This window comes from Eulemur rufifrons, chromosome 12 (genome assembly GCF_041146395.1).
Source record: "Eulemur rufifrons isolate Redbay chromosome 12, OSU_ERuf_1, whole genome shotgun sequence".
NCBI classification, from domain to species: Eukaryota; Metazoa; Chordata; class Mammalia; order Primates; family Lemuridae; genus Eulemur; species Eulemur rufifrons.
The window spans coordinates 22,519,070-22,543,127 of NC_090994.1; the positions used below are offsets into that span (position 1 = coordinate 22,519,070).

Below are 24,058 nucleotides of genomic sequence, written 5' to 3' on the forward strand. Positions count from 1 at the left end.
TCCTAGGTCGCCCCCTCCCCGTCGCTCCCCCTCCGCCCTTCCTTGCGTTACACATACACATGCACACACACACGCTCACGCACTTTACCTTCAGTTTGTTCCATTCTAACCCCCCGGCCGTGTCAGTACGATCACAGGAGACACACGGAGGCCCGGAGTGGGGCTGGGGCGCGGGCAGCCGCCGGGGCCGCGGGGGGAGCGGACGGAACCAAGCTAGGCCGCATGAAATCCCCCGGCTAGATTTTCTCCGCGCCGGACGCCTGTGCCATGGCGGCCGGCACCGAGGAGGGCCGCGGCCGGGCCGGGCCGGGCGTGCTGCGGGGCAGAGGAAGGCTGCGGGAGATGGGGTGGGAAGGGAAGCGGGGGAGCGGGGGTCGCCGCGCAGCCACAGCTGCCGGAGAGGAGCCCGCGGCTGACGGCCGGACTGGGGCGGCGGGGTCCTCGGGGCTCGGCTCGGAATCCGCACGCCTCTCCGCGGCGACCTGTGCACGGTCCCCTCGGCCTCCGCCTCCGCGCTGGCCGCCGCCGCCCGCGCCCGCCGCCGCCGCGCACAAAGCCCCCCCACCCCGACTCTCGGGGCGCCGCCGCCGCCAAATCCTCGGGCCCTCATTGGCCGTGCGCCGCGGCGCCTGCCGGGAAATGCAGTCCGGGTTGGGGCGCGGGGGGCCGGAGGAGGAAGCCGGGCCGCGGGGCGCAGAGGAGGGGCGGCCGAGGGCGCGCGGCCGAGGCCGGAGGGATGGTGCGCAGGAGGGTAGCACCGCAGAACCGGGAGGCGGGGAGACGCGGGAGAGGGCCCTGCGCTGGCAGCCCGTGCTCGTGCGTGGTCTTTGGTACTTATTCGGTAACGGCACGCACTGAGCGCCACCGGGGCTCCTCGGAGCGACACCGCGCTGCCACTCCCGAGCGTTAGAACGAGGCTGCAGGCGGGTCCCCGTGCTGGAGACCCGCACGAGCGGAGCCGCTCCGGCGCCGTCCGACAGCTGTCAGAGACGCGCCCTCCACGAGGGCCCGCATCCGGAACCGCGGCGGCGGTTTAAGACTCAAGCCTGGGGGACAGCTCCCCTGTCGGCCGCGGCTGCGAGGGTCGTGCGGAGACCCCGGTTGCCAGCAGAAGGCCGGCGGCGCCGCGGGCGGGTCCAGGAGGCGCCCCGACCTCCCCGCGGCCGCCGGCCCCGCACGCCCCCTTCCGCCTTTCAGCGCGGGCGCGGAGGTTTGTGGGTGACGACGACGTCAGCGCCGCCCGCATCCCGGCCGCCGGCCCGGGCGGCTCCGTGCCAGTCACGTGCCGCGCCCGCCGCTGCTCCCCGCCGGACCTGCGCGGCGCGGGTCGCGGGCACGGGTCCCAGGCGGCTCAGGCAGGAGCGAGGGGAGGAAGAGGGAGGCAGTTCTCTGTGATCCCCGAGCCCAACCCCATCCTAGGAAGTTTATGTAAAACAATGGCACGTCCTAGGTGTGTGACACAGTGAACTAGTCACGGAGCGGTGTGCAGACCTGGTGATGAAGACTTAGAACGTGGCCCCACAGAGTCGGGAACGTGCAGAGGAGACACAAGCAGCAGTCAGATGAGCAAACCAGGCCTGTGCTCTCCATTCTGAGAATAATAAAGCCATGTCACTGGTAGACCTCATACTCTCTAAAGACGTTATATGCAGGATCTATTTGGTTCCATTACAAGAAGTGCCTTACAACTTTATTTTTAAATACCACTTAAATAAGAAGTTAAGAGTCCTAAAAGATCAGTTATTTTAATGGGTACTAATTATGAATTCGCTCTTTTGGCATAACCCTGTTAATACTAAGGACGATACTGATAATTATGAGTTCCCTTTACTGTTAATCATTCAATATTTTTAAACTTATGCTTTGTGTAGTAACACAAATTGAAACAATCAGTAAAAGCACATTTTTTATTTGTGATAAGTATGTCTTCTAAAAACACAGATGGCCAAAGAGGGCCACCTGAGTCTAGTTTGATTCTATCTACTAGAAAGAGGGTTTACATTAGTCTTTTTTTTTTTTTTTTTTTCCTACCTCCATCCTTCTTTTCCCCCTCCTGGGTCCTCCTTGCTTTGTTGATAAACTGTTCCTTGATCTGGCACCTGGATTTTCCCCTTAAGGAGAAGCTGGTAAATTGTCCCTAAGGATTTTATTTCAGCCTGCTTCTATTTTATTTTTATTTTTTATTTTATTTTATTTTTTTGAGACAGAGTCTCACTCTGTTGCCCGGGCTAGAGTACCGTGGCGTCAGCCTAGCTCACAGCAACCTCAAACTCCTGGGCTTAAGCAATCTGCCTCAGCCTCCCGAATAGCTGGGACTACAGGCATGCGCCACCATGCCTGGCTAATTTTTTCTATATAGTTTTAGTTGTCCAGATAATTTCTTTCTATTTTTTAGTAGAGATGGGGGGGGGGTCTCGCTCTTGCTCAGGCTGATCTGGAACTCCTGAGCTCAAACGATCCGCCCACCTCGGCCTCCCGCAGTGCTAGGATTACAGATGTGAGCCACCTGGCCCGGCCTTCAGCCTGCTTCTAATAGCCAAGCTGACAAGACCTTACAATTGAAATTATGTGAAGTAGATGCATAGTCTCTTGTTGCAAAACATTAGAAAATTCAGTTAGTAATATTTGATCTGGAGCCATATTTAGAAAATAGCCATTAAAAATAATACTTTACATTTTCAGCATCTAACATCTTCTGAGCTTCAGAACATGTTTATTCTTTTCCAAAGAAAATGAGCAAGCAGTTCATTAAGACAGCAATCTAACACAATTCTCAGGGCCAGAGTTACGGGGGGAAAAACTTTTTTGGTTTCTCTTCTGAAGATTACGTACAGAAACCCCCTACGTGACAAATCAGTTACCCTGAAAGTAAAAGAAATCGCCAAGCCTCATAACAAGAGACATTGTTTTGAACAAATGGGTTTCAATAAGAAGAGTTTTTAACCCTTTTTAGAAGACGATTGCTGACATATGGCAGTGGTAGAAAACATAGCTCATCTTTCAAATGCTGGGCATAGACTCATTCATCTGGTTTATGAATAATTAATGATTTTTACTGTGCCTGGTTTTAAGTGAATACAATGCATGAATAAAAATATTTCCTGGTATAAAATGTCTCCCAGGGAACTGAGAATGTTTTTGCATCCTTTATAATCTTTTCCAGAAAAGTACATGTACATGGTAGTGTAGTGATTAATTTATAATATTAATGTGAAAGCTGTATCTACATTTTAGAGCGCAAAATTTACCACCAAGAATTTTCAGGGAGGGAAAGGTACAGAGACCAAAGCTTTGTAGATTTTAATTCTAGTAAACATACGACGTGGAGTGAAACCTTTACGTGGAAAGTTGAACATCAGACATGCACAAAGGGACCTCTAGTGGCCAAACTGAAAAGTTTTGCCTATTTAATATAGTTGATTCATTTGGTTATTAGCTGAAAAACGTTTTGCGAACTAAAAGCAGTCTGCATTTTTTACTGAAATTTAATGCGCGCCATCTTTCACTCTTACAAATGTGCAGCCCAGATGAGTAAAGCCTGTGGTTAGGTCACATGTTAGGAGAAGTATTCTCCGTGCGAAAGCGATTCCTTGCTGTCTGGTCTTAGAGTAGCACCACTAAAATTTTTACTGGAGCCAGATAAAATGGATGGGAAGAGATAACTGGGGAACAGGAATATTGCTAGATCTTTCACTTTCCCAAGATGGCTCAGTTGTCCATCCTAGGAACTGAGGTGCCCCACAAACCGGCAGTGCCTACATCATTTCACAGCTACCATAATATACATTTTAAATGTTAAGACTTCTACACAAACTACTGATCATAAACAACATCTGTTAAGCAAATTTATACAACAGATTTCTTTAGTGGAATTCACATTTCCGTATAAAGATTTCACAGCATCACAGCTTTGGGCCCTGGAAGGGGAGGAGGGGTGTTTTCCTTCCGATTCCCGCTCTTTCTCTTACCCCCTTCAACCTCCCTTCTACTCCTCCCAGGCTGTTTCGGAGTTGAGGGGGGCAGGCGGAGGGAGAATACAGCAAAGTGATGTCATTCGTGACTCCAAGATGGTTACCATGGCGACTGTCCGACAAATTACGCTATCAGTAGCGTAAGAGCCTCTTTAATCCAGCCTTCATTCAGGGGTTTCCTCGGGGGTTAGCCACAGCCGACAGACTGTGGACTGGCAGGAAAACATCAATCTTGGGCCGCACCGCACTGACGCTCCTTAAACGAAACCCGACGAAGAAGTCATCCGGCCGCCGGGAACGCGACTTTGCGGCTTCCCGGGCTGCGAAGGTGAAGGACGCCCGCCCTCCCCAGAATATGAGAGCTCATTGGCTGGCGATGTCGTCACTCAGAGTGACGTAGGGGTGAGGGGCGAGGTGGAGCCGTAGAGACTTGGCTCCTGGCCCCTCTAGCCGGGGGAGGACTTGGGAAGAAACTGGGAGGACCGAGGCGGCCGTTCCCGGGAGCCGGGCCAAGGAGGTAGGGTGGGCGGGCCCAGGCCCCGGCCCCGGCCCGGGCCGTGAGAAGGCGGGCCGTGCCCGCCTTGCTTCCTCCGGAGCCCGCGCCCTCCACATCCTGCTCCTCCCACCGGCGCCCACCGCGTCCCTCGGCCCTTGACCTCGTCCCCGACCGGCGCCCCCAAACTCTGGATCGCAGCCGCCACTCCCCTCCTTCCGCGCTTCGCTTCCTCCTTTCTGTTCCGTACCCTGCTTCTCCTTGTCTTCATTTCCAACCACCGCGATCGTCACCGAGGGTCGTCGTTCCCGGGCCTGCCCCACCCCCGCACCTCCTCCCAAGAAAACACCAAAAAATAACAAAATCCCCCAGATCCCACCACAGCAGACAGGCCACCCACACACACGCACGAAAGCCACTGGCTGAGGAAGCTGAGGGCGCATTTTGCACCCGTGTCGTGAAGTGTCTGAAGCAAAGGTAACCCCGGGACCCTGGGCGTGCGGCTGCCCCCAGCCCGGGGCCGGAGAGGGATCAACTGCCGCGTCTGGTCGTGTCTCCCTCCAGCAAGACACCGCCCACCGGCAGTCTGGTTCAGAGACTTAAAATGTCAGCTCTGTGGTTGACATTTCCGTGTAGGAGAGACCCTGGCACTCCCTTCCCAGCTGCAGGAGAGCAGAGTTGAGTGTGAGATACCAAGGCTCCTTGCTGCTCCACGCTGCCCCTAGCCGAAAAGCGCCGCATGATGGGGGAAGGTTTTGGTGAAGGTGAAGGTTATTTAAAAACAATCTGGGCTCTGGAGAATCACTAGGAAGGGAAACCGTTTTCCTCTACTCGAGCAATTAGTAGAGTAGGTACCCTGTATGTCTTCACAGCTACATAAATGGGATTAGAGAGTACAGCTTGGCCAAATATGAAACAAACACACAAAAAAAGCTAATTGAAAACAAATCCAGGATATTTGCCTTCTACCTATATCTTTAGGCTACAAATATGTGTGTCTTGCTCAGCTTTTTAAGTACTTGGCAATCATTCAAGTTAGGTTACTAGATACTAATGACCAGAAATCAAAATGTGTCTGAAGACTATACCATCTTCATGAACACTATCGTCTTTCATTTCCATTTGTTGGCATCTCAAAGTACCGTTCTCAAATCCAGAGCTATGAAAATATTCACGATTGTTGGAACTGAACTTGAAGGGAGATTTTTGCACATTAACTATGCAGATGTTCTACCCTTGCAATAGTTAAAAACACTTAAATCCTGATATATTTTAATTGACGTGTTTTAAAAATACTGAACTGTTTACTTGCTCCTTTCCTTAGGTCCCTATGTTGACTTGTTGAGACAAAAATAAACATGGCTTTCTACAGTTATAATTCAGTCTTAGCTATTGCTCGAACGAGGTAAGCATTGGAGTTTCCCCCCCAGTATGTATATGAATTTCATTTTTCTAGATGCAAAGGATATGTGTAAACGGATGGGCTTAGTACACAATTAAAACTTTGTTGGTTTTTAGGAAGCTGACATTTTAATGTAGTTAAATGTACCAAAATTTTATATATGCTTTAGAACTCAGGCTGAGTAATTTTGTAGATGTGTGGCACAGGTTAAAGTAGAAAACGTAATGCTTTTAGAGTGACATCTCTGTAATTGATGAATGGTACATGAGGCTCTTAGATGTAAAGGAGTAAACTGGCTGGTGAACAAGCCAGTCCTAGGGCATATTCCTGTCCCATTAAGGTCTGTTATCATTTATTTACTCAGAAGAATATTCACTAAGAACTTACTATGTGCCAGATACACCGTACATTTTCCCTTTCGGCCATTCAAAAAGTGTTTTATCTTGGCATGCTTCAAAAATAGTCTGAAAGAACGGAAAAAGCCATCTCTTTGCCAAAAGAAATCTCTTTTCCAGTAACTTTCTTTGCCTGGATCTAGCTTATTTTTATTTTCAAACAATCTGATGTGTTAGTTTGACTGAAGATTGTGGGCTGTTGCAATACTAGGAAATGTAGAGATCTTTGGCTGGGTGCCCAATTCTAGTTCTTATTCCCAACGTTCTTGAGCAATCGTAGGTGAAGGGCATTTCAGCTGTAAGTATCTCTCACTCGAGGGAGTCCTTAGGCAGTACAGCAAGAAAGCAGCAGTGTAGGATTGGTTAATCCCCACAGTGACCCTGAAATGTTCCACTGAAACACTGTTCTGTTATCAGCAGAGTGGCTTCCACCTATTTTATGATAGTAGAGAGAGAAAACAGAACTATCAAACACAACCCCTGGTGGAAAGGTGTTTGCTATTAGATTTTTAAATTAATAGTCACAGAGCTTCTAACTTCTAATATAGCAATTCTTAGGAATTCTTATTACTATTTCACATAGAGTAGATCATTGACCCATAGACATCTGTTCTTCAACTGGGGTGAAGTTATAGTTCATTCTTTTATGAACATCAGCTGCTCCTCAAATATATGCTTTAAGGCCATTGCTTTATTTTAATCAGATAAAAGATCTTTCTTTAAGTTTGAATAGTGTGTGCTCAACTCAGACTTGCTCTTTATTCCAGGTTCCCCAGCCATTTTGTCCATCCCACCTGCTCATCTTTTTCCCCATCATTTGCATTTCTTCACTTGCCAGATTCACATTTAAGTAAGACATATATGAAGAACCATGGAAGCAAGAAGTACTCCTATCCTAGTCAGTCAGGCAATAAAGTACTTCACTGGCGAACTAGACTCATACAAAAGCTGCACACGTCAACTTGCTGGCTACAAGAGGTCCCCAGTAAACCTCCGCTGGAGCAAACCACAGAAAAGTCACGGGTGACGAGCCCTCAGACTACAAAAGAAACTGGTACAAAGATTAAAGGAGGAAAGCAATCTTACAGACAAAAAATTGTGGATGAACTTAAACATTATTACAATGGATTTTACTTACTTTGGACTGACACCAAAGTTGCTGCTAGGATGGTTTGGAGGCTGTTGCACGGACAGGTGCTGACTAGACGCGAGAGACGAAGGGTAGGCAAGAGTTGTATTTGAGAAAGAAAACGTGAAATTAAAATGAATATTTGGGAACCAAGTTTTAAACTCAAAGTTCATCTTAAAAATCCCAGGCTGGGCGCAGTGGCTCACGCCTGTAATCCTAGCACTCTGGGAGGCCGAGGCGGGTGGATCGTTTGAGCTCAGGAGTTCGAGACCAGGCTGAGCAAGAGCGAGACCCCGTCTCTAGTAAAAATAGAAAGAAATTATCTGGACAACTAAAAATATATACAAAAAATTAGCCGGGCATGGTGGCTCATGTCTGTAGTCCCAGCTACTCGGGAGGCTGAGGCAGGAGGATAGCTTGAGCCAGGGAGTTTGAAGTTGTTGTGAGCTAGGCTGAGGCCACGGCACTCTAGCCTGGGTAACAGAGCGAGACTCTGTCTCAAGAAAAAAAAAAAAAATCCCAGGCCAGGAATGGTGGTTTGTGCCTGTAATCCCAGTACTTTAAAAGGAGGCTGAGCCATGAGGACTGTTTGAGGCCAGAAGTTCAAGACCAGCCTGGGCAACATAGTGAGACCCCATCTCTACCAAAAAAAAAAAAAAAAAAAAATCCCAGAGTAGGAATAATAACTGCTGGTGAGAACCAGAGTTTCCTTTTTTTTTTTTTTTTTTTTTTTGAGACAGAGTCTTGCTCTGTTGCTTGGGCTAGAGTGTCGGGGTGTCAGCCTACCTCACAGCAGCCTAAACTCCTGGGCTCAAGGGATCTTCCTGCTTTAGGCTCCCAAGGAGCTGGGACTACAGGCATGCACCACCACGCCTGGCTAATTTTTTCTATTTTTAGTAGAGACGGGGTCTCGCTCTTGCTGAGGCTGGTCTCAAACTCCCGACTTCAAGCGATCCTCCCACCTCGGCCTCCCAGAGTGCTGGGATTACAGGCGTGAGCCACCGCGCCAGCCCAGAGCTGGACTTTCTCACTGAGTTTCTTACTTGTCTGCAACTGACTCACTATACAACTTTAGTCAACATTCTTAAAATTTTTATATATTTGCCTATAGAATGGTTGTAATGGTGTTTTTCAATCTCTTCCAGGAGTTAAAAGGTTTCAGGTTTGAAGTGTTATTAATATATTAAACATAGGTATTTTAAAAACCAATTTTAACTGATACTATATTATTAAACTATGGACCCCCAACTTAGATGAAAGCTAAGAAATGCCAATAATATATTTTGATTGTCATAGATTTCCTTGAAGAGATACCATAAATATTACTTTAGAGCTACAGTAAACAGGAAAACCTGGCCTTTTCATTTTCTAAACAGCTATAGAAAACCTGTCTTGGGTTTTTAACACTTTCAAAACCAAGGCAGACTTTTTTGTTTTAGTTTTTGGCATGTCCTAAAATAATGAATATTGCGTATGCATTTAATTCTTTAGCTGTTGAGAACTTGTGTCGATTTCTTCCGCCTGGTTCCCTTTATGGTGTTCATAATTGTACCCTTCATGGAATTCTTATTGCCAGTGTTTCTGAAACTCTTCCCAGAGATGTTGCCGTCGACTTTTGAAAGTGAATCCAAAAAGGTATGTAGGATTTTTTCACTTCTAAAAAAAATTAATAAACTTTATTTTTTTAGAGCTGTTTTGAGGGTTTTACAGAAAAATTGGGTAGAAAGTAGAGTTCCCATATGACACTCCCACCCCCCTGCCCCCATTTCCCTTGTAATTAAAATCTGGCCCTAGTGTGGTATATTTGTCAGAAATAAAAAATCAATATTGCTAGTTATTAATCAAAGCTCATACTTTACAGTAGGGTTCACTGTGTATATTTTACAGTTCTGTGGGTTTTGCAAATGCGACATGTCATGTATCCGCCATCACAGTATCCTACAGAACAAGTTCACTGATCAGAAAATGCTCTGTGTCCACCTGTTTGCCCAGCCTGTGGCAACCACTGCTCTTTTCACTGTCTATAGTTTTGTCTTTTCCAAAATGTCAGATAGTTGGAATCATACAGTGTGTGGCCTTTTCAGATTGGCTTCTTTCACCTGGCAATGTACACTTAACATCCGTCCATGTCTTTTCATGGCTTATTTCTTTCTGTCACCGAATAATAGTCCACTGTTTGGATATACTATAGTTTGTCCATTCACCTATTGAAGACACTTCAGTTGCTTCCAACTTTTGACAGTTATGAATAGAGCTTCAATAAACATTCGTGTACAGGTTTTTGTGTGCATGTAAGCTTTCAACTCAGTAGGGTAAATACATAGGAGAATAATTGCTGAATCGTGTAATGAGACTATGTTTAGCTTTGTAATAAATTGCTAAACTGTCTTCCAAAGTGGCTGTACTATTCTGCATTCCCCCAGCAACAAATGAGAGTTCCTGTTGTTCCACGTCTTCCCCAGCATTTGATGTTGTCAGTGTTCTGGACATTAGCTATTCAAATAGGTAGGCAGTGGTATCTCATTGTTGTTTTAATTTGCAATTCCCTAATGTCATATGATGTTGAGTATCTTTTCCTATGCTCATTAACCATCTGTGTATCTTCTTCGGGGAGGTGTCTGTTTAGATCTTTTGCCCACTTTTTAATTGGGTTGTTTTCTTATTGTTTTGAGTTCTTTGTATATTTTGGATCAAAGTCCTTTATCAGATATGTATTTTGTAAATATTTTCTCCTAGTCTTTTCATTCCCTTAACGGTGTCTTTCACAGAGCAAATGCTCTTAATTTTAATGGTATCCAATTTATCAATTTTTCTTTTTATGGATCATGCTTTTGGTGTTGTAGCTAAAAACTCATTTGCCAAACCCAATGTTACCTAGGTTTTTCTGTTGTTTTCCTCTAGGAATTTTATAGTTTTGCATTTCACATGTAGTTCTATGATCCATTTTGAGTTGATTTTTGTGAAAAGTATAACGTCAGTGTCTAGATTACTTTTTTCTTTTGGATGTGGATATCTGGTTTTTCTAGTACCATTTGAGGAAAAGACTTCATTCTCTACTGAATTTTAACTTGTTTTTAACTGTTAAGCAAAAATCCACTGTTACTGTGGTGAGTAGTTAGCCAGTGGGGATGATTTATTCAGCAAACAGACCCTTCGGTAGCCCCTGAGAAAAGGGTGCCCTCATTGAGCTTGGTGGTCACTGCTAAGGTGATGGGCTGGAAAGCAGAGGTGGCTTCTTCATTCTCTCCATTCCGTGACACTCTACTAGACAGTGCGTGGTACGAAGGAGATAGGAGCAAAACATTATGAGAGGACAAAGAGATTGGGAAATGTTTCACAGAAGAGGTAACTTTGGAACTGAGACTTAAGGAGTGAGTGGAGTTTTACCACAGTCTGTGGAAGGTATTCTGGATAGAAAGAATAGCATTTAAAATGGCTCAGTGATGTAAGAATATGACATAGTCAGAGACCCCTGGTTGGTTCTTTGTGGTTAGAGCAGGGAGACCCAGGGGATCAATGGCAGGAAACAGACAAAGGTGACCGACCAGTGGGGTCAGGCTGGAAAGCATCTACCTGCCTAAGGAATTTAGACTTTACCTTTGCCCCTGGTGAATAACGGAAGGTAACATTTTAAGCAGGGGTGGATGACGTGATTAGTCTCTGCTTTAGAAAAATAATCTTGCTGGCAGGAAGGACTAAAGAGGGCAGAGGTAAGGAAGGGAACTCAGCTGGAATGCTACTGCCGTGGCCAAGGGAGAGGTGATAGAGCCCAAGTGACGAAATTGACAACAGGAATAAAGACATGAAGAGAGACGTGGGATGCATTTAAAGGGTGAAATCAAATTACAATATTTAATTGTCTGGCAGTGGTTTAATTTACTTACATTTAAAGTAATCAGGATCTAGAATTAATACCATAGCATTCTAAGGGAAGTGTTAGTGAATACAGAAAGATAAAAGAATAGAGGAAGTGATTCATCTAAATATTACCTCTTTCCTGAACACCACTTATTCTCCCAAACATACTTCTATGTATATATATATACACACACACGTCATGGCCACAGTCTTAGAAAATACTTTCTAGGTTGCTTTTGTTCATGGAGAGAGGGGGGTGGGGGAGCTTTCTGTTTACATCAGACCAGAGCAGAGTGCCATACATTTCTCTTTCATAGCACTTACCAATTATACTTTTACATTAATTTGTGGAAAAACTGGATTATCATTAGTCACTAATGTTTGTCTCTTCCACTAGTCTAGAAGTTCCAGGAGGGTAGGAATTCTTAACTGTCTTTGCTCATTTTATCCCCAGCACCTAGTACATGGTAGATAATAAATAAATGGATAGATGTATAGATGGATGCTAAGAATATGGATGGAAGAAATGGATGATTAGGCCGGGCGCGGTGGCTCACGCCTGTAATCCTAGCACTCTAGGAGGCCGAGGTGGGCGGATTGTTTGAGCTCAGGAGTTCGAGACCAGCCTGAGCAAGAGCGAGACCCCATCTCTACTAAAAATAGAAAGAAATTATATAGACAAATATATATATAGAAAAAATTAGCTGGGCATGGTGGCGCATGCCTGTAGTCCCAGCTACTTGGGAGGCTGAGGCAGGAGGATCGCTTGAGCCCAGGAGTTTGAGGTTGCTGTGAGCTAGGCTGACGCCACGGCACTCACGCTAGCCTGGGCAACAGAGTGAGACTCTGTCTCAAAAAAAAAAAAAAAGAAATGGATGATTAAATGGGTTCTAACCATGCTATTGCCATTATGTGATTTTGTTTTTGGGGGGGATTTTTGGCTGAGTCTTTTAAGATCTCTCTAAAAATCAACAATTCTTGTGATTGGCTGATCATTAGAATTTCCTGGGCAACTTAAAAGTATATATATAGAGAGAGATTCCTGTTCTTTTCCACCCCCTGAGTCCTGACTGACCATGATCATTTTGAAAATGCTACCATACTACATTTCTGTGATGAACAAGGATTAAGAAATGCTGGTCAACTTAGTATCTTAAAAGCGTACATTTAATTCTCTTCTGTGTAGTGCACATTTGTTATCCCACTTAACTCCTTGTATTATAATTAATTATACCTATTTGCTATTTAAAGTACTTTAGTATAGAGTTTATTTCCCAGTTTTCATTGTTTGCAAAGCAAAATCCAGAGCCACTCAGACAAGGGGTTGGTTCCCCAGCAGCCTCCATGGTCTGCTCCAGGTTAAGAGATGGTCTCTCATTCTAGATCGTTACAAAGCCTACCATTGAGGGGACATCTTGGATCTGTCAAATGCTCATGATCATTGTATTAGTGGGAAATTAAAGGTAAGATTAAGGAGACAAGTTCCAAACAGAGGCTTTTTACTTGCTCTGGCTCTCACAAATCCATGCAATCAGGCCTGGACACGATATTAATACATGGTACAGAGATGAGCAATGACAAGGTGACAGGTATTTTTCTCCCTCTTTCATCTACCAGTTTGCAATCCTGAAGGATTAATTAACTTTTTACTCTTCTACTATTAAGGAAGAAAAACAGAAAAAGAAAATGGCTGCAAAGTTGGAAATGGCAAAGTTTCTTCAAGAAACAATGACAGAAATGGCCAGGAGGAACAGAGCCAAGCTGGGAGATGCCTCTACGCAGCTCTCATCCTACGTAAAACAGGTGTCAGTCTTTGATACGATACCAGGCTTCGGGGCTGGGAGTTATATGAAAAATGCATGTCATCATGGGTCTTCCAAATCTTCAATCTTTGAAATTTCAAATATCTAATTTACAAATACGCAATCTTGTACACATTTATAGTAGTTTGCAGAAACACCTATCTTAATCAGTGTGTTAAAGAGGCTGATAACTTCTTGGAAAGAACAGATTTTAGAATCAAACTTTTGAACTACTCCTGATTTTTCAGTTGATGTAGCTTGACTTCAGACAGATTTCCTCCCCCTCCTTTGGACCACAGGGCCTGTTTCCAGACATTAGCTAGAGTCCATAAATACTACTTGAAATGTCTCTTTCAAATAGTCTATTAGGAAGGCTAAATTAAGTAAGAAACACATTTTAATTAAACTCTTTGTCCCACTGCCTAGGTCCAGACTGGCCACAAGCCCAGCACAAAAGAGATAGTTCGCTTTTCCAAACTGTTTGAGGACCAGCTAGCCCTGGAGCACTTAGATCGTCCGCAGCTGGTTGCCCTTTGCAAACTGCTAGAACTGCAGACCTTTGGAACCAACAATCTGCTCCGCTTTCAGCTTCTGATGAAACTGAAGTCTATAAAAGCAGATGATGAAGTAAGAGCTTAACCAAAGCTGGAGGGAATTAGGGAGGAGATGCCTTAGGATGCCTCTGTGATGGAGAGTTCTCTGTTGGGTCTGGTCATGGACCACTTCTGGAAAAATGAGTGGCTTAAACAAGCATTATGGCAACTTGGACCTTGATTGCTCATTTTAGGCGTTGTCTGTCATACCCTGACCCATTTTCTTGAGAAGGCCAACATAAAATGTTAGTCATTTGGATGACCTAGCTGGGACTAAGCTAAAGCACTTAGGACCTGCTGGGAAGGAAATAGCAGCTCAGTAGATCCTGACAAAGCTCTCCCCACACCTCTGCTCCCCTACTGAGGGGCTGGTGCCAAAGTCAATATTCCGCAGAGTGAGTCCCCCGAGGCTGGGAGGAAAAGCAGAGCCTGGACGCCTTGCAGAAGAAAGGCACCATTGGACTGTAACTGCTAATTAGGCTCCTTAAACGGAAAGAATGTTTCTTGAATCTGAATCAGCTACTTTAAAGCATTCTGCCTGACGGAGCAGGTTCCCCCGAACTGAGAGAGCCTGTGATCCCACCGGCCTCATCTCGATTTCAGCTGTTGCTTTCAGAACTTTGGAATAAACAATACTGGTCCCAGAAGGACCATAGTTTGGGGTCACACCAAATAACATAGCACAAGCTGTATTGTTTATTGAGAGAGTTTTGTGGACCAGAGAGTCGGGGCCATTCCTGGGGGGGTGGGGAGGGGAGGGAGCAGAACACCACTGGGACAGGCAACAAATGGCACATTGAAAGCTTTTCAAGGGAGGCATTTTTTTTCTAATGAACCTTAAAGCTGCCGTGGAAGGGAAAAGGAGAGATGTCACAACCAGGCAAAACACAAATCAAGAGGGGAATTACTTTGGTGACAGAATGCTGCGCAAGAGTTAGGCAAGTGTCTCTGATATTGTTAAGACTTGTTGGCAGGGTTCCCTTTATCCCCACTGGTACCTTCCTAGGCCGCCTTTGTAGCAGTTCGTGCAGGGGACCGAGTGTCAGAGCCTCCGATTCTGTGTTTCCACTGATTTGCTGGAATGTAGGGATTAGATAAAATTGGAATCAAAAGATCCAACACTTTCTCCCATTTCTTTCAGGCAATTGCCAAAGAAGGGGTGAAGACTTTGAGTGTGTCAGAACTACAGGCTGCCTGTAGGGCCCGAGGGATGAGGTCACTGGGTCTCACTGAGGCACAACTGCGACAACAGCTCACAGAGGCAAGTAGCAGCTCCTCTTGGGCTCTCCTCACTAGAACTCTCCCCCCTACAATTTGCACAGAGCTCATTTTGTGATTTCTGCTGTGCAAGTGAACCGTCGTCTTACCTAATTTGCCTTCTTTCATCGAGCAGTGGGATGCTGAAGCAGCTAGGTTAATTTTTCACTATGACTGGGGTAGGGTACTATCTTGGTTTCCTATTGCTACCTGACAAATGACCACAAACTTGGTAGCTGAAGACAACACCCATTAGATTAGCTCACAGTTCTGGAGGTCAGAAGTGCAGGCTGTGTTCCTTCGCAGGCTGTGGGAAAGGACCCACTTCCAAGCTCCTTCCGTTTGTTGGCTGAGCTCGGTTCTTGCAGCTGTAGGACTGAGTCCTTGCTTCCCGGCTGGCTGTCAGCCCCAGGCTGCCCTTGGCACCCAGAGGCCACGTGTATTCCTTGCCTCTTGGCTCCCCCCCACCTGCAAAGCCAGCAGCTGAGAACTTCTCAATGCCTCGTCTTCCTTGTGCTGAAAACCTCCGACTTCACCTGTGTTTGACCTCTAGCCTCAGGTCTCGTGTGATTAGGTGAGGCCCACCTGAATAATCTCTCTATTTTAAGGTCAACTGATTTGGGACCTTAATTACATCCCTAGAATAGTGTTTGATCGAATAACTGGGAGAAGGTGTGGGTACACCAGGGACAGGGACTCTTGGGCCCACCTTAGAATTTCACCTACTTCAGGTACTGCAAGGGTCTTGAAAAAATTCTAATTCGAGGCCTGCCATCTGTGTGAACGTGTGTGGAGGTCTGAACCTGGGCTGGTGGCCCACCCGGGGCTGCTTTCCCTGTTAGTGCCCCAAACCAACGTAAAGTGTTAGCTTTGGTGTGGACGTTTAATATTGTTGCTTAGAGGGCATATTTGTATTTTAAGTAAGAGCATTGGTGCTTTAAAACAAAGGAGTAACTCCTATACATCCTCATTCCTGTAATTGTAAGAAGCGCTATAAAGTGTGCACAAATTATTTTGAGATAGGAGCTGTTGTTGGGACTGAAAACAGGCTGCTATTTCTTCTTACATGTTGGACCAACTTTGGAACATCAACATATCGTAGAGAAAGGTACTTACAACCATGTACTTCCTGAACATACAGTATTCAGTGGGTTCATATTGACAAATTTCTTTCTTGAAAGGATGTATCATTTTACAATCCCACTACAAGGGAGTGAGGATACTAACCCAACCGTCTGATACTCAGCACTTATGTATTATTATTCAGCAAATCCTGTGTTAGAATACAGGCAGACAGTGCATAAAAAGGAAAATTTAAAAATGGTAAACATGAAACATTTTAATTTTACTCATAAATTAAAACTAAGAGATGCCACATGCACCTTTATATTGGCAAAAATCAGAGTTTGATACATCCCATCCTGTGTTGGTGAGGGAGTGGGGAGAGGGGTACTCATGCATTCCTGGTAAAAACTTCCATGGAGAATAATTTGGCAATATTTTTCAAAACTCTTAAAAATGCATATACATTTTTTTTTTTTATAAAGAGATGGGGTCTTGTTCTATCACCCAGGCTGGAGTGACTGCAGCCTCCAACTGCTTGGGCTCAAGTGATCCTCCCACCTCGGCCTCCCAAGTAGCTGGGACTACAGGCGGGTGCACATACAGTTTGACCCAGCAATGTCACTTCTCCGACCGTATCATATATTCTTGCACATGTGCAAAATGACAATCCACTAGATTATCCATTGCAGCACTATTAAAGATTGGAAACAGCCTAAAGTTCATTAATAGGAGAATAATCAAGTAAGTTATGGCATTTCCATCTAATGGAATCCTTTAGATGTTTACAAAGGAGGCAGCTCTCCCTCCATCTACTGACAGTAACCAATCTCCAAGATAGTTCAGTTAAAAAAAAAAAAAGCAAAGGATAAAACAGTGTATATGTTACCTTTTGTGTAAAGAGAGAATATGTAAATATGTGTATTTGTATATGCGTAGGATATGTCTGGAAGATTATATAAGAAACTAGTATCAGTGGTTGCTTCTAGGGAAGAGGGTAGCCAGAGACGAGGGGTAGAAGGCAGACTACTTTTTACTGAATACCTTTATCTTTTGAATTTTGTCTCTTGTGCATGTATTGTTGATCTAAAATTAAAAAAAAAAAAAAAAGCTTGGCCCAATTTTATACTTGAAAACTTACCTCTCCTTCTCATTTTAATGTGTATTTTTTTGGGCCTCTCTAATAAGTGAGGCTGATTTATTCTTTCACATGATCTACTTTTTGTCTAAAAGAAGATACACTGGGTTGCGAGTAATTGAATTTTCCCTGGCTTGGGAAGCTGGCGCAGAAGTCAGGAGGCTGGTGTTGACCCTTGCTGGGTCAAAGGTCATGTGATGCCAGGCGCTAGGGGAAGCTGTCAATGAGGGAAGCAGATGACCACAGTTCCCTGATTGTGTCCCGTTTTCCAGTGGCAGGACCTCCACCTGAAGGAGAACGTCCCTCCTTCCCTTTTGCTTCTGTCCCGTACCTTCTACCTGATAGATGTGAAGCCAAAGCCCATCGAGATCCCACCAAGTGCGGAGGTGAGTACCTGCATCCATGGAGAGCCTGGATTTCCTAACCGGGGCCTCTCCACGAGTGCCTCGTACACTTTTGCAGTCAGAGCAGGAGTTGCTTTTGGCATTTGGCCCAAACTGGCTTTTAAATGTTTTAAAAATTCCTCAAAACAAATGAAAGCCACTCAGATTACTCTAGCTATAGCGCTGCTACTGCCTTTAATCCCAGCTTGACTTGGGAATTTTACTAATGGGACTATGGTTTATTCTTTCTGCTTAGCTATCTCATCTTTGTTAGACTAGGTTCCCCCCAGCCCCCCGCTTTCTTTTAGGCTGAATGGGTCCTATTCTTTCATGTCTATTTCATTTATCCAGATTCCTTTTAATTTTTAAGCGCTGAATGTAAACTAAGTTAGAATGTAAACGCTGTATTTCTTCAACTCATTTCCTTAACTATTTTTTTTCCTTCAAGTCAGCAACATTGTTCCTCCGGGAACAGCCCAGGATTGCCCCATCACCGGAGTGTCTTGCTCTGGGCCCATCGGGCCTCACTTCCCACCTGGGAGCTTCGTGTCTGACTCAGAACCTTCTGAGAAAGGAAGGGAAGTCCCTCGTAGCAGATGCGCCACACATGCTGTAGATTAGGCTAGTGCTGAGTAAGGGCCAGTCATTTTTAATCTTAGTTACGTGGCTGACTCCTTGGACAGCAAGGAAAACTACTTGAAGTCCAGCATGAAAAATCGGCTTCAGCAAACACCATCTTGCTTTCCTTTTTCACATTTCCAGAGGGTAATCTGGGTTTGGGTTTTATCCAGGAAAATTTCTAGGGAGGCTGGGAGCAATTTTGGAGTATAGACTATGTTCTAAAGGGCAGGCTAGCGGGTTCTTAGTCTGTCAAACTCCTGGATCCATTTAAGGCAGGCCAAAGTTAACTGCCATTCTTAGGCTGCTCTCAGGAGCAAGGAAATCTTGGAGGAGCACAATGTCTCACAGCTAAATTTGGGTTCTCAGAATTATTCTACATGAGTATAAACTCTTTATCCAGATGTTTCTTTCTGGAGTGGGTGAGAAAGGAATTAAGGACAAAACGACAAGCTCCCAGGCATTTTATTGGCTTTTTTAAATCCATGTTTTTAAACTTATATTCTTCAGGTATGCAAAGTGAGAACAAGCAGCAGGCTAGCTTATGTAAAGCTGCCGTCCCCAACCCCTGGTCCTCGGACAGGTAACGGTCCGTGGAAAAATTGTCTTCCATGAAGCTGGTCCCTGGTGCCAAACAGGTTGGGGACCACTGCAGTAAAGACTTTAGAGACATCATATCAAATATACTATAATATTGGATGTATGTAGCCCTTTCCTTCAAAGTACACAGAGAACTTATTTCCAAAGAGCAGTGAAATATTTGTTTTTCAAACCTAATTCCTAAAGATAGGTTAGCTAGCTATTCTATACCCCCCATTCTAATCTGTCGTCTATTCTAATCCCACACTCTCCCCGAATTTCCCTTGTTTTACTGTAATGTCTTTTATCTAACACCTACCGTTTTAGTAATCAGGCAAATTTATCATTTATTAGATACTAAAAATAACAAGTGTCAATTCTGACTAAGTTACGTCAGTGTTATTAGAAATGGTAATTGAGAAATGGCAACTCTTTTGAGACTGAGAACAGGACCAGAATTGGCAAATTAGTGGCTTGTTAATAATTGAGGATTTAAATACTAGAATCTAATCAGAGTGCAACCTTTGTATATAGAGCGCTTAAAACTCAAAGAGAAATAATGCTCAGTTGCTATTTCAGGGGCATAAAGAGTGTAGTTGGAGGTGGAAGTTAGGGATTTAGCGGAAAGCAAATTGTGCTAAAAGGCCTTGACTACTGTAAAAAAGCTTCTGAGTTTCAGGAAGAGCTGAAAACTTGTGTATATAAAACATTTCTCTCCCTAGGCTCTAAAGACAGATACTCCTGTGGAATCACCTACTCTCCCCAAATCCAAAGAGAACATGGCGGATTTTGCACCTCAACTAAAGGGAACTAAGGTTAGACAGTTACTTTCCATTCGGTTAATTAGGTTAAAAAAATGAAAATCACAATGTTAATTTTCTCTATTTTTAATCCCTCTAATGAAACTGAATTTCAGTACAGTACTGTTCCTTCATAAGGAATATTTATTGTACTGTTTGATCTGTTTCTTAGAAAGTTCACCATTTGGCTATATGTAATTAGGTTCCAGATTTTGCCTTTTGAATCCTGTACCAGAATGTGAAGTAGTTGTTCCGAGTTCCTGGCGGTCCCGGCAGTGGACTGTAGATCTAGTACACATTTGGTTTTAAATCAGTAACCCAACTCTCAGTTCTGATGTTTAAGGATGAAGACGTTGTACAACCACCACCAGTTATACCATCACCTGTAACACCATCACCGCCGATTGCATTACTTAAAGGGCCCATCACTTCTTCTAAGGAAGCTGTAAGTATCTCAGAAAAAGAAAACCCTTCCCCCTTAGTTATCTACGGGGGTAGTGAGAATCTAGAATTATAACTATTGCAAAACATTGCACAATTCTTCCTGTCATCCAAACAGGAAGTTGTAGGCTGAACTTTAGTCATCTTATAACCACTACATTTTTTACTTCAATTATCCAAAAGCAAAAAAAAAAAAAAAAAAAAATCAGCCGATGCAATCGTGGATCAAACCTAAACATGTTAAGTCTAGAAGCTAATTACAATATAGGCAGATCCTTCTTTTCTTATGCACCAGATGGAAATAGTTTCCATGTGTTGTGTACTTTACACAAGCTTCTGATGTCAGGAAATACTAGCAGGAGAGCAATTTAAATTTTAGGAGAAAAGCATATAAGTAAGAAATTGCTTATCTATCCGCTTTTCCCATCTGGGTGAAGGAATCTGAAGCAAGAGCAGAAAGCGCGCCACGAGTAGTAAGTAGGGAGGTCACGGGAGAGTTGAACAGCAGTGGCCCGACTGGCTCCCGGGACCTCAGCAGGTAGCAGAGGACCTGGGAGGACACAGATGGGCTAAGCATCCAGAAGAGCATCCCAGGGTTAGCTGGCGCACACCGGCCTTGTCTTTTGCAAGTCTTATTTTTATTACCAAGGTAAATTATAAACTCAGATTTGACTTTGTGGTCTGTCATTATTTTGATTAAGAAAACAAAAAGGACTCCTGAAGAACTTCCACATCTCATGTGACCAATGCCTAAAGTCCTTATATTTTATACCTAGACGCTCCAGGCCAAATCACAGAAGACATCCCAGAACAGCAAGGCTAGTTCAAAAGGAGCATGAGGACGACTTGAGGATGGAGCTCGCTCTCTCCAGCGTCCGGCCCTCAGCAGTGGCATCTTAAAGGACCTCCCAGCTAGGACCGTCTGTCTGCGCCAGAGGGTCAGCCATCCAGCCCTCGGGGCAGTCCTCTGAGGCCTCATAACAGCCATCCCAAGTGATGTCAGCAGTGAGGCCAAGTTCAGACTATTTAGAGAAACAGAATCGCCAAGTTCACTTTTCTGGACCATTATGTCACCCCACTAAACTTTGCGCAAAGCCCAGCCTCACCACGTTGTTTCTAAACAGCCACGTTTGTGTGTTTGTCCTTTAAGAGAGGAAATTTTCTGCAAAATGGAGTCAGCGTGACACCTTAGATCCCTCTGCCTCCCATGGCTTGGAATCCCGAGTAAGAACTTGGGAACTCCAAAGACTACTTTGAGAGCACCCGACCAGCTTCTTCAGAATGACCCATTGGTAGGAACAGTACCCTTATGGAATGGGATGGATACACTTCCCAGTAAGGTCTTTCTGGCTAAGAAGAAAAATCTTCTTGGAGGAGAAAAGGGGGAGTTAAACAGACTGACAATCTCAACAGTTTGGCGGCTGCTTAGCTGCCCTGACAGCCATCCCCCTCGCAGGAATCCGGGAGGCGGCCAGGATTCTAGCACATGTGGCTTTCATTAGCCCCCATTTTGCCCGGAAACATAATTAAGGGTTTAAGCCTTAACCATTTGTTTGTGCTGGGTGTGTTTTTCTGGTCGGTTTGTCTTTCACAAATAAGACTATCTGTTAGTCATGGGGGCTGTTCAAGTCGGATATTAATCCCTTTGCTACCCAGGAGGGAGTGTCGCATTCAGACATTTATGCTTAGCGTTTTCAGTACCGTCCATACTGAACATAACAGATACAGCTTTCTTCCCCTGGGAAGTGGCTGGAAGGGAAAAGGTATTTCGGCCCGTGGGTGATAAAATTAGATTTCTCTCCTGGCTATGAAGTTAAAAGCAGTTAGATGAGAGTCAGTTAAACCAAGTCAAATGCCAATCTGCCCTTTCTGGGACCGCCTAACTGAGGAATGTCACCGGCACTTCACCGCAAGAATATACACTTGAAAATGCTTCCTAAATCTCTGCTCCATCAGAGGACGAGCCCCACCATGTCCCGCTAATGAACTCCACTTCCCCGGGAACGATGACTCCCTACTGTGCAAATGCAGCCTCCGAGGATCCTGCCCTCGGCCTAGCAAGGTGATTCACAATAAATTCTCCCATTTTTAAAATGACGGGTGTTTATTTTAATTAGTCCACATTTCAGATGTTAAATGTGGGGAAGGGATTAGCTAGTTAACTTGCTCAATACTGTTTTAGCTGAATGAGTCACGTGTACTGTTTGGGCTGATGTACATTTCTTTCTGGCTTTCCCCGTGAGCAGAGGGGGAATGGTTAGGTAAAGGGACCCAGTCACTTGATAAACCCTTCTTCCCATTCTTGAGGTAGTAGCTCAAAGAAGTCAAGGATGGGTCTTTGTTCTCATTAGGGTGCCTGGCTGTTGGAGTCAGTGGTCAGACCTAGCCCCATGCTGAAACCTAGCTAGTGGTGTTCCGGTAAATGATCAACAACCCACTCTGTGAGTGGGAAAAGCCCTGATTTATAGCATCTGCATATTCCAGTGGGTTAACTACTCCCACCAGGGCTGATTTAAACCTAGCAACATGGGCTCACCCAACAGCGCAGAGCTGGGAAGAGACGTGCGCCATTGGCTCTCGGGAGCGCACCACACTGGCCCCAGCTCCCCGGGAGCAGTAACAAGGACAATCAAGCCATTAAACCAGGGAGTTGGCAGCATGTTCGTGAAAACCATCACTTCTCTGTGCTAAGTCATGCATGTGAGAGGGAGCACAGTATAAACGATCCTGAATGTTGTTGTGTCAACCTAGAGACCTGCCCCAGCCCGAGTCTCCCTAACAGCCGGGTGCTTGCCGTCCTTCCCACTCCCTGGCTGTCCTCAGCTGGGGGAACGAAAGGTCCTGCCAGCGGCCAGTAACTCACTGGGTGTGACTCTGGGCAATCTGTAGGACCCAACCCCAGTGATGTCAGACTGGGCCTCGGTCTCACAGAATTCTGCTGCTACAGGGAGGAGCCGATGGCACCTGACACCATGGCCCTGCTCTGGTCCATGTCTAATTCTGCCCTTCATCATTACATGCAAGTCATGTAAGTGATGTGAAATCTACGTACCGTGATGCTAAAACCTAGGCTGAAGATTTCCCACTCACCACCCACACACGCTAGTAGGTGAGGTCAGACTAATGTAACATTAAGGCCCATGAGCACAGCACCTAACGCCAACTGAGACGCCAGCCTGCTGGCTCCACCCAGTGGTGGCTGATGGCCACAGCGACTTCATTACCATCGAGAGAGATTTCTTGCTGTTCAATCTTACTTACCTGCGATCAATACATTACATTAGCAGTGCCAAGGGACTGATGATCCCCAGCCTGCGGCAATTAGAAAAGACAGACAGGCAATATTGATTCTTGCCGTGGTGATCCCGGGCCCTAATCTTTTAACCCTCAGGAAACCAGACAGCTTCCGCGCCGTGACAGCCCAACATCTTCATTAGATAAACCGGATTCCTCTCCTCAAGAGACCCAATCTGGTCATCTAAGTAAAACTGCCATTTCATTTTCTCAGGTCAATTTCGCTATCTTTTATTTGACAGCCAGCTCAGTCTCTGGGGAAGTTTGTGGGTGATTTGGGTAGTAACAGCAAGGACACCACTGTTGCAATGACAGTGCCTCATAATTTCTCCAGCACCTCTCCCAAGGGCATGGAAGGCCTTTTAGATTCTCCGTCCATTCACACAACATTGCTTCAGGGCAGGGCCAAGGCGGAAATTATCATCACTGTTTTACACGGAAAGACTCTACTGTGCGGTCTCAAAGCAAATCATTTTAAAGAGTTTAAATTCATTTCCTGACTCTGTTCACCAAATTATGCTTTCTTTAAACATTAACACAAATTGTAACATGTTAACAGTTGCATATTTACAGAGAGAAACAGAGAATTTTACAATAATGACCAGCGGCTGCAGCTGCCAAAAAATACCTAGCTCAGGAAGGAAATTGAAAGCAGCAATCCCCTTTTTCCTAGAAACGAAAGCATACTGAACTTGCTTTTGTGTTCAGCAGTAATCCAGCAAAGAGTGGGCTTTAATGCAGAGGCTGAGGAGCAGGGGGAGGCTGAGCAGGTAAGGTACCCAGAGCCGGAATCCACTTGGCAGGACAGTGACAACCAGCAGGTGGCAGAAGTCTGTTTCCAAG

General features: G+C 45.1%; 2 protein-coding genes across 3 annotated transcripts in view; one reads left to right on the forward strand and one right to left on the reverse strand.

Moving 5' to 3' along the window:
* The window catches only part of NSD3 (nuclear receptor binding SET domain protein 3), a 98,274-nt gene extending 97,714 nt beyond the window's left edge, over positions 1-560 (reverse strand). The window contains exon 1 of one of the 2 annotated variants that reach the window (XM_069484976.1): positions 89-527. The gene's annotated coding sequence lies outside the window, so the exon portion shown is untranslated. Of the gene's footprint in view, positions 1-88 lie in introns of both variants that reach the window. The other variant, XM_069484977.1, reaches the window with a different exon arrangement.
* A 3,833-nt stretch (positions 561-4,393) lies between these two features.
* LETM2 (leucine zipper and EF-hand containing transmembrane protein 2) lies at positions 4,394-20,760 on the forward strand. The gene is made up of 11 exons (XM_069485276.1): positions 4,394-4,488; positions 5,789-5,869; positions 7,029-7,482; positions 8,967-9,025; positions 12,914-13,051; positions 13,477-13,677; positions 14,785-14,904; positions 17,373-17,486; positions 19,403-19,495; positions 19,824-19,925; positions 20,698-20,760. Exons 4-11 carry the CDS (start codon positions 8,990-8,992, stop codon positions 20,758-20,760), a joined length of 867 nt encoding a protein of 288 aa, XP_069341377.1. The 5' UTR covers positions 4,394-4,488; positions 5,789-5,869; positions 7,029-7,482; positions 8,967-8,989.
* Positions 20,761-24,058: the final 3,298 nt, after the last annotated feature.